The following is an 11,196-nucleotide window of genomic DNA, read 5'->3' as shown; positions in this document are numbered from 1 at the left end:
CCCAACCACGGGGCCGCACAGAATAATTTATAGACGATCAGAGTCTGAGTGATGTTTTATTTTGAAAAATATAAAAAAATTGCGGTATTCTGTCTCAATTACATCAGTCGGTGCATCTGTGCCTTTTGACACAGGTTAAGACTCATCCTAACTATAACATCCTATCTTTGTGAAGCGGGATTTTCTGCGGTTACAGCGACCAAAACAAACCTACGGAGCAGACTGGACATCAGGAGCACACTTCGTGTGTCATTGTGCAAGGGTGATTTGAATACGATCAAGTGCAAACGGTCCACCCACCGCAACGCCCCCCCCGGCCGGTCCGCAAAAATACTGTCTGACATATAGCGGTCTGTGGTGCAAAAAGGTTGGGGACCGCTGCCGTAAAAGACCCCCAATCCTTCTGACAATAAGACCCTTGGTGTTTTGGCCATAAACCTGTGATCATGCCACAGCTGTTTACTATGTGAAGTTAAATTATTAACACTTAAAAGTAAAGTAAGTCTTAAACCTTCTCAGATATTACATGTATAAATGCTGATGAACGTATGCAAAAGGAAAGAACAACACAAAAATCTTAGACATAAATATGTATACAAAACATAAGCTAGAGCTCAATTTTTTTATTCTGGTAAAGCTTTCTATCCTGGAAAATTGTTTTCACACTGGTAAATGCAATGCAATGCTTCCCCCAGAAACTTAGGTAAAAGGTGGGTTGTGTTATATAATGAGTTATCCTTTGGCACAGCTGGTACCTGTGGTGACCCTGGCAGCTGAGAGAACATGAGCTAAACACACCAAATCTCACAGAAGGTGTCTGTCAAATTACTCAGCTCTCATTTCCTCTCTGTCATTCTCACTCGGCTTCACTTGGCACATTGGAAAGGAAACGTGTCAGACATAACACTCCTGACTTTTATAGTGTTGCACAGACTGAGAGGACAAACAGATGGGGACAGCTTGAAGCCATACTAAAAAAAAATATGTGAAGATAAGCAACACAACACCCGCCAAAATTACTTTTGCCTGGAATCAATAACTAGAAAGCTTCTTTGTTACAGGAAACAAGAGTCTGAAGCAACTCGATTTCCTGAGGCTACTTAGCTTTGATCTGAGGCTCATCCAACAGATACGAATGATTAAAAACTGAGGGCAGATGGTGGATGGGGTAGCTGTTTGGTGTTTCACGAGTTCAGTCTAATAGATGTCAAGCTCAAGTTATTTGTGATACACAATGGTTATGTGTTGTCTGTGGTACTAAGGTGAGGCATATTATAAAAAGTAAAGCCTAATCATTGTGTTGTCTTAAAGAAACTGTTGATGGATTATGTTTGATGTCAGTAAGCTTGTATTAGTAAATGAAAAAGATGGAGTCTGCATGTTTTCCCCATGCATGTGTGGGTTCTCTCTGGGTACTCTGACTTGTTCCCATAACCCAAAAACATGACTGTTCCCTAGATTGTCCTTAGGTGTGAGTGTGTGTACGCATGGTTGCATGTCTTCATGCGTCTCTGTGTTGCCCTGTGACAACCACGCAACCCTGCCCAGGGTGTACCCCGCCTCCCGCCCACAGACTGCCGGGCATTGGCACCAGCCCCACTGTGGCCCTGAAGGTGGATGGATGTATGGATAGATCATAGGAAAATGTAATAAAGAAAACCATAGATAAAGGCAAATAAAAATGCTAAAAAGTGTACATAAAATAAAAACACTTGAATGTAAAGAGATGTTTTGGATGTTCCTAATTCTAAACAGGACGGAACTGAAAAAGACTCTTACCTTTCCATCTATTGTCGCAGCAGCAAACACAGTGGAGGAGTAAGGAGCCCATGCAACATCCGCAACAGGTTCATAAAGATCAATGGTGAGCAGTGGAGTGCTGAAAAAGAAAATACAAAAGTAAATCAATCATAGTCTCTTACTGGTAATATCATGAGAAAGACTTTATTTGTTAGGATTAACAGTTTACAGTCCATTGTGTGGAGTGGAAACACAGTTTTCTCAAATGCCTAAACTGTTGATGCTGAGCAGGGATTAAAGGGTAAAAGACCGAATTTTCAGAATATATAGAGGACTCAAATCGCATGACTGAGAAAATTGTACACCTGCATGCTCAACCTATACATCTTGGCTAGAGAGACCAATACCTCTAAAAAAAAATGACTTTAAAAAGCTCAAAAAGCTAATAAAGAGGCAAGCTCTGTTCCAAGCACCCCTCTAGAACCTCTGGAGATTATTTCACTTAGAAGACTTCTTCATGAAATGGATAACATTATGAACAACAGAGAGCATCCTCTTCGCCAAACTGTTAAATACCAGTGTCTCCATTCAGAAGCTTTTCCAGATTCGGTGCAAGACAGAGAGAAGATCCACCCTGCCTAAAATTATTAACATCTACAACAACTGGTAAAAAGGAAAGAGTTACTGCAACATTTAATTTCTCTTTGTTTTTTTTTTGTTTTTTTGTTTTTTATTTGAATTGAATAAATCCATTGGTAGATATAAGCATTGTTTTATCCACATTGGCCCATATATGCATGTTTTTCGCAATTCATTAGGTACATAAAGCCGGATGCATTGAGAACAAGTAAAGCGCGTGCATTGCTGCTCCCTCTATTTTCTACTCATTCTAATTGTATATAATGAATATTGAAGTAAAAAGTAAACTAAATTACTTGTATGGCTGATTGAGCGGCATAGCAATTTAAGGTGCATTACATCATAAAAACATCAGGACAAATGTGCAATTAAACTACTGTTAACTAAAATGAACAGCAATTATAATTCATAGTTGGGCTGAAAGAATCGATTAATCGTGATTGTCAACTAATTTAGTAATCAGTTAGAGAAGTAATTATACCAAAACTGTTAAAATATATAAACATTTTTTTTTATTTATGGTTAAAAAAGATGTTTTAGTCCATCAATATGCTCTATCCAAAACTCCTTATGTGAACAGGTTTTAGTTTCAACTGATCTAAATTCTGTAAAAATCTTCTACAAGGAACCTTTTGCTATCCAATTATTAATCGATTAATCTAAAAAAATAATCAACAGATTAATCAGTTTGGAAAATGATTATAATTTGCAGTATTAATTAATAGCAAACATCTCAGATCTTCACAGAACAGCTTTATTTACGCTGGAATACTGGAAATAAATGACTCAAAGATTAACTATATTGACTAATTATAAGTGACTTCTGAAACCAAAACCAAATATTTCTTTGTGCTTCATTCTCACCTGTCTCTTTTCAGCAATCATTTTTTTTATACTATTCAAAACTACTTTATATTTCGGGGGAAAGAGTCTAGTCTAATCTTTCCACATTACAATATGGTGAAGGTGGAGCTATTTTTGCTAAACCTGTTGTCTTTTCAGAGCCTTGTCACCAACCAATATCAACAGTTTCCTCATCCATTTGTTCATAAGGGCTTAGACTATTTAACTCCATAATGATCTGGAAAATTAGCGTTTTTAATTCAGAAATCTGAAGTTTGGTATTTTTAGGATTTTTTTTTACGGATCACACTTTGAAAAAAAGGCTCTCATGATGTGCAAATGATTACTATCATTATTCAGTCAAGCTGCTGGTGCAGACACAATGTGGGAGGATGTGTGGGTTAATCAAATGAGCCAAGAAAATTATGCTAAATCCACCATGAGAGTTAGAAGCTCATAAAGACTAACCCATTGCAACACCTTGGAAAGAATGGGGGAAGTATTAAATTTGACCAAGCATGTATAACTATCTGTTAAGAAAATAGGTAAAATTGTACAAATCTTAACGACACAGCAATGATTTGCACTTTTATAACAAAAAATATTTTGTGCAAGTCCTCCACAAAATGAATGACCAGAGAGATGGTTCTATATACAAAGCTCTATCTTTTTCAACTGATTAAAATTAAGGTTGTCAATCATTGTATGTCAAATGGATGGAGTCGTGTTGATGTCAACCCAATCCATTTAAAGCAACATTAGGCTACAGAGGGAGACATTAAGACCACTCATCAGAGAGGCCATACTATTTCTAAGGGCTTTAACTCCTCTGAAAGTGAACCTATTCCAATGAACAGGAATACCTGACAGGGCAATGATTACACCATCATTCATCAAGTTCAACACTGCTAATTTTATTCAATGGAAAGTCCAGTTAAGCCAGGGGACACCAATAGAGCGCTGGCTGTTGTAATGGTGGCCAAATGTCTTAGCAACACATAAACAGCAGTGTCACAGTCAAGTGTTGATAAATGATGTTTCAGATAGTCTGGGGCTCTGTCCAATAGAGAACCCCTGCAAACTGTCCTCTAGTTCCAGTAATCCTGGGCTAGGAAAATGAATCATAGGATAAAATGAAGTACAAATGACTTGGATTCTCATGGAAATCTCATCAAATGTTATACAGAAGTAAAAACTAGAAAAGTTGTCCCAGAATAACGGCTTGAATTTAAAGACCAACCATGTTATCCCCTGCCTTATTTATTAATAATATAATTATTGCTCCTATTATATCCCTGCCGTTAGGCACAGGCATCAATAGAGCAGCTATGATGCTTTGGACCAAATGTTTAGCAACTGAAAATGTTATGCTAATATTTCTTAGCCTCTTCATAGATAATAAAAATGAACGACAGTGGTATAATTATTATTTTACAAAAATGGCATAAGCCATAACTAATCTATAAATAGGACTATACCCTAATAAAAAAAAGTTTTAGAGCCCCAAATAAAAATACTTGATGTGGGAAATAGAAACATGTTTTGTAATAGTTTTTCAAAGCAGATAAGTAACTTTATGAATATCCTATCAAAATATAATAGCGATGTCTCCGAAAAACTGGACAAAAGTATTATATTTGTTTTATAACTGGACTAAGGCGTGTCTACATAGGACAGAGAATGTTCAATTCAATTCAGTTTATGCATATAACACCAATTCACAATGCATATCATCTCAAGGCATTTTGCAGACAGTTCAACCAGATCATACAGTCAAATTGATTCTGTTTTCTATCTAAGGAAAACCAGTTGATTGCATTGAATCATTGACTGTTCAGCAATCCCTCACACCAAGCATGCTTGTAGTGACAGTGGGGAGGAAAAACTCCCTTTTTTCATAGGTATCTTTACTAATTTTTTGTTTCTTAACAACTACAAAACATAACAAAGAACAGAACAAAAGCTCAGCAGTGCAAAAGAGACAAAAAAAGATAAAAATAAAAAAGGGGGCGTGCATACTTCCATTATTATTTAGTCCACATCTAAACATTTATGAATGCCCGTGATAGAATAGTAGACACGTGTCCTTCAGCATAATCCAAAAAGGGCTTCCATATGCGTCCAAAAATGTCAGTCTTAGAGTGGACAAGGCACGTTAGGAAGTCAAGAGGGATATGCTCCAAAACAAGCTTCTTCAATCCAAAAATACTGGGAGATTTATTAGAGAGCCAATGTAACAAGATATTCTTTCTTGCACAGGAAGTCAAGACATTATACAACATACTCTTGTGTTGATTTTGGATATGTTTATTTGGTAGAACAATGAGAGAAGACACTGGATCAAGATCAATGTTGGTTTTGATGATTTTACTAGTCTCAATCAGAATAGACTTCCAGTATGACTGGATCTTGAGGCATAACCAAAGACAGTGTGTGAGGCCGCCTTCATGTATTTTGCACTCAGGGCACAGTGAAGAGGACCCAGGTTTAAACTTAGACAACTGGTTTGGGGCCAAGTGAGCTCTATGCAGTAATTTAAGTTGCAATGCCCAGGAGCGATTACAGATAGTAATTTTTCTGGCCGAGTTCCAAATACTGCTCCACATTTCATCGGTAATCTCGATGTTCAGCTCTCCTCCCCAGGCCTGGGCCAGAGTTGGTAAGTGACACTTATCACATTTTAATATTTTATAGCATACACTGAGTGACACTTCACGAGTACATATTTTTCAATGCCTGAAACCTCAGTGTCCCCGAGTAGAGTTGTTTCTTTTTTAACAAAGTCTCTTATCTGGAAGAAACTGAAGAGGTTATTTTTCCCTACTCCAAAGGCTTCCACAACTTCATTAAATGACATAAGAATCCCCCCCCTTAAAAAGACAGCCCAGAGAAGAAATACCCTTAGCCACCCATTCCCCAAAACCTGCATCTGTCATACCCGGACGAAAGTCAGGGTTCTGGACAAAAGGCGTAAATGGGGATGTTTTCCCATTTCTTCCCTCGATATGTCGAACCGCCCTTCAAGCTTTGACTGTATTCACGGTAATTGGATTATTACAACATTTGTTTATCGTTTTCATATTTTTAACAAAAAGCAGGCTATTAAGAGGGCAGTCGCATAATCAGGCTTCTATGTCCAGCCACACTGTGGGTTGATTTCCAGATATCGACTCCCCTGCATATAATATAAGAGAACTCAACTTATATTTTTTGAGATCTGGAAGATCTAAACCTCCCATGTTCCTTGGTAGCTATAGTGTTGACATTTTAATGAATGGCCTTCTTTTGGCCCAAATATAGGATCCAAACCAACTCTTCAATTTTTGGATCCACCTCTGGGTAAACAAGATAGGAATCATCCTAATTGGGTATAACAAGCGTGGGAGAATGTTCATCTTAAGAAGCGAAATTCTGCCCAACCAAGATATGGGAAGAGAATTCCAGCGTTCGAGGTCTAGCTTAATTTTTTCAAATAATTGGATAACGTTTTCTTTAAACATCTGATTGAAGTTAGGCCTGACAAATATGCAAAGAAATATTTAAATCCTGCAGGGGACCATTTAAAAGGGGACCTAGGGATATACAGTTGTCTACCCAGGGGCATGGACTCATATTTGGAGTTTATTTTGTATCCTGAAAATGAACCAAACTGATTAATAATTGCGATGACCCTTTCGACTGAAGTGGTAGGTCTGGAGAGAAACAACAGAACATCAGAAATTTTATGGGTTCCCGAAAAACTCCCTTTTAACAGGACGAAACCGCCAGCAGAACCAGGCTTAGTGCGGGGTTCAAGACGACACAAGCAGACAAAGAAGCAAGCAAGTAAAAGACGCAGAGGTGCAGAATGCTTTCTTGACAAAAAATAACCTATCTAGAATATTTTACATAAAGGATGATTTCAGTCAGCCTAATATGATTTCATCATTCTTTGGTCACCTTTGGCTACCCAGTTCTTGCATGTTGCATCAACATTTTTCCTAATTTCCTTAATCCATCACAGTAATTCTAGTTACTATAAGCTGCAGTAAAAGACTAATCACAACTGCAGAGAAATTTAATAGATTTTGAGCTTTAGAGTTTTCTAGCTATATTACACAAAATATTAGAAGTTGTTTCTGTTCAAAATTGCTCAAATCTAACCCAATGTCTTTAAGGACATAATATCCACATGATGTTTGTTATACCACATCAACTGTAAGATACCATGATATACTGGCCCATCAGGTTCAAGTTTGTTCTATTATTTTATAGTCAACAGCTTAAGATGATAAAAAAGGTCTAGAGTTCAACTGACTGCATTTCCTCAGCAAATGAATGTACTAAACGCATGTGTGCTTCTTACTTGATGGTGTGCTCCCACAACTTAACAGTCCAGTCATAACTGCAAGAAATGAAGATGTTGGGATGGAAGTGGTTCCACTTCACAGTATCTGCCGGCATTTTGTGGGCCTCATAAGTCTCCAGGAACAGATTGGAGTAAAGCTTCGAGCACTTGAAAATAAAAGGAAAGTGTTAGATTTTTTTACAGGTTAAAGTCAAAAATATGTCAATATTCTGAAGACATTATGTGAATTACTCAGCTCATTCTTTCCTTGTACATTGGACCTTATTAAAATAAGGTAAATTAGGGTTGTCAAAAGTATCGATACTCAAAAAAGTATCGATACTGAAACGTTGTATCCGGATACAATACTCGTTTTTAAAAGTATCAATACAGTGCCACCACCAGTGGCACCTAAGCAGTCATTCATCTAAAGTGCAGAATAGAGGACAATGCACTTTCAGAACACTGTGTGATTGAATAATTCTGTGCACTTTTCAGTTTCACACTTTGTTTTTGTAAGAGGTGCAGCTGCTGAGAATTATTTTTGTTTCTTAACAGGTTTGGCTAGTGTCATTGTTATGTGTGCAAAGCATAGCCAAGGAAGGAACACTTAATTTCAATTTTATAAGTTTTTTATCAAGCTTGCTTAATATTGTGCACAGCATACAAGCTTTATTGTATTTTATTTATTAAAGAAATATTTCTGTAGAATTTTGGAGTCTTTGTTTTTATCCTTGTGGTATCGAAAATGGTATCGAGTATCGAATATTTTCCTTAGTATCGGTAACGAGTTGAAAAGTTTAGTATCGTGACAACCCTAAGGTAAATAAAAGCTAATATGTTAAAATATGGACATGTTTTTGTTTAAATATTGTGCTGTAATGATAGATAATAAATGTAAATACTAAAATGAAAAACTCTAAAAACAGCATGCCTTGAGGTAAATGTAAGAAAAAACACATTGTGGAAGAAAAATGATTTTCTTGTTATTTCTTATGAGGTATGTGCCTACACTGTAAAGCTGGGCAGAGTGTATCCATCAATATCTTGTATCTGACAGCTTAATTCTAAAGTTTATTTAAGGTTGGTGAAAGCAACAAAACAACAGCAGAATTAGACTGCAGGAATACATTTACAAGACAATCTTGGATAAAACATACTTTATAGGTTGCACACACAGCTGCTGCCTCGGCAAACACTGTCAAAAGGATTGCTGTCCTGCAGCTCCCTGATAGATTGCTAATCTGTCCTGTCTGAGGTGTCTTTGCCAGTGTGACAGACCGAGGATGTAATTTCACACATATTGGGTACGTGCCTGACAACAAGTTAACAAGAAGAGCACAGGAAAGTATGGCACACTTACGAGTGAAGCAAATAGGGTCTTTATTTCTCTTTTTTAAGTTATCAAACATTACAAAATTGTTCTGTAGTGTGTTATAAGGTGGGTGAGTTGAAATTTAGTATTTAGTGCCACTGGCTGGGACAACAAATGGTAAAGTAAGTAAGTCATCATGCCCTGATGCATTTTCATCTGCAAGGACTTAACTGTTATCAGGAGCCCATTAAAGTCACAATTAGAGTAAATTATCACAGATTTTTTTGCAACAATCTAGTGTTTCTAATTTCTCTCAAGAAGCTAAAAAAAAAAAAAGGGAGTGATGGCCTAGTGGTTAGAGCAGTGCGCTTGTGCTCTGAGAAAGGTGCAAGTAACCCTAACCCCAAAGCCTCCACTCTGGGTTCCTGAGCAAGACCCTTAACCTCACACTGCTCCCCAGGCGCCACACAATGGCAGCCCACTGCTCTCCAAGGCGATGGGTAAAATGCAGAGAGGGAATTTCCCAATTGTGGAACAATAAAAGGATTTACATTTCTTTTTTTTTAAACACAACTGGTCCTTTTGGTAAGTATGTTGCTCAACCTTGACTTTTACTCGAGGCAATTCTGTTTTCTCAACTAGTTCTCCATTACAGTGTAGTCATTTTTATTTATTTTCTATGCCTAATCTGTATTAGATTTGTGAATAATGACTGTATCTCAATTTAAGTTGTGACTTCCTTTCTCCCTGGAGGTCTGCCTGTCGAAGCGGATCACATCAGTGGCATTCTTAATGCAATTTTAGAGGCGTCACACAGCAAAAGCAGCTTGTGAAATCCTTCACACATACCTTATGAATTTTCCCTTGCTCGGTGCCAACTAAAAACAGATCATCAATCTGTTTATTGAAGTCCATTGACCTACCATTGACATTAAGATATAATCTGTCACAGCTTTCAGTCTAATATGGTAAACTGATTAACTGACACTAAATAACTGTCATAGAGAGAACCTCACAGACATCTGTGAGGCAGTCTTACAAAAGTTGGACCGCTGTGCTGCATGTGGTGCATCAGAGGCAGCACCTTTCAGCCACAGTCTGATAATGTCCGTTGAAATAAGCTTGTGCTGCAATCATACAAACAGAAACACAGATATCAGTTAAATAAACACTGGAATAACCAAGAGAAACAATTAGAATAAAAATGCTAACAATCTTCTGAAAAACCCCTGGGTATTTATTATACTACGTAACCTTGACAAGAGTCCAGGACACCACTCTGCTATCAGCTGACACAGAATAAAAAATATGGTTGCCATCCATATCATCTTTCTGACAGTACACCTAGATACCATACAGATGTGAAAAGACTAAACATATAAATAGATTTAACATCTTGGATTATCCATAGCAAAATTCGTCTTTGTGCAAAAAAACAAAGTGATAATCATTATACCACTGCCTGCTTTAAAAACAGATTCGGTTATTTAGTGCTTCTTACTGTTTCCTGCCAAATCTAGTGAAAGAAGGGAGTAATGCAAGCACAAACTAAGCAGCGGTGACCACTTTGACATTTAACTGAATAGCACGCAAACGGCAAACTCCCCTATCTGCCATGCCCCCCCCCCCAGTCACCTGCCAGACAGGAACTGTGTGCCTGCCATTCTTCACCGTACTCCTGTCAACAGGGTGCGGTTCTTTCTTTTTCAAGTTGTAAACGGCCACGCAGCCATCGTAGAAGCCCACTGCCAGTAGATACGAGTGGTGTGGATGGATGTCGAGGCTACAGACCCCGGAGGGTGTGGAGTAGATGTACTCTGGAACAGTTCGATTCTTCATGGAGAAGAAGAGAACCATACCATCTCCCTGTCTGCATTCATCTAGCAGCAACAGAGGCAGAAGAAAACAGATTTTGGCACTGAACATTTTACATAAGGATCACTGAAAATAAAGATTCAATAACAGATGTATTATCACTAGTACTAGTACTATCATAGTACTTACATGATCGCAATCCCACAGCAAACAGGTCCAGGTATTTGTTATTCCTGTTAAACACAATATTAGCCACTCATCCATAATGTGACACATTTATTATAAATCCTTGATGTTCATATAAAAGTATAGAATTGTGGCTTTTATTTTTGATTCCTAAAAATACCAACATTTGAAAAAAAAAAACAAGACCAGACATTTCAAACAAAGTATTCATTAGAAAAGCAGCGGAGTGGCCCATGGTATCTCAGAAGGAGCTCCAGAGTGACAACATGGGACAAAAATGAGCAGGTATTAGATCTTTAAAGTCTTATTAAAAAAACTTGGAGCAAAGGTA

At 37.6% G+C, this 11,196-nt stretch overlaps 1 protein-coding gene across 1 annotated transcript in view; it reads right to left on the bottom strand.

Annotated features, from left to right (window-relative positions):
- The window catches only part of dnai1 (dynein, axonemal, intermediate chain 1), a 32,451-nt gene that overhangs the window by 14,464 nt on the left and 6,791 nt on the right, over positions 1–11,196 (bottom strand). The window contains exons 6-12 of the mRNA XM_015379864.1: positions 10,869–10,912; positions 10,500–10,744; positions 10,119–10,208; positions 9,881–9,991; positions 9,714–9,824; positions 7,568–7,716; positions 1,780–1,879 (exon numbers count right to left, since the gene is read on the bottom strand). Of these exons, the coding sequence (XP_015235350.1) occupies positions 1,780–1,879; positions 7,568–7,716; positions 9,714–9,824; positions 9,881–9,991; positions 10,119–10,208; positions 10,500–10,744; positions 10,869–10,912 (850 nt within the window). The remainder of the gene's footprint in view (positions 1–1,779; positions 1,880–7,567; positions 7,717–9,713; positions 9,825–9,880; positions 9,992–10,118; positions 10,209–10,499; positions 10,745–10,868; positions 10,913–11,196) is intronic.

The sequence above is a fragment of the Cyprinodon variegatus genome, unplaced genomic scaffold, assembly GCF_000732505.1.
Source record: "Cyprinodon variegatus isolate N-32 unplaced genomic scaffold, C_variegatus-1.0 Scaffold202, whole genome shotgun sequence".
Taxonomy (NCBI): Eukaryota; Metazoa; Chordata; class Actinopteri; order Cyprinodontiformes; family Cyprinodontidae; genus Cyprinodon; species Cyprinodon variegatus.
The sequence above is the reverse complement of the archived record's forward strand: the minus strand, read 5'-3'. Positions and strand labels throughout refer to the sequence as shown.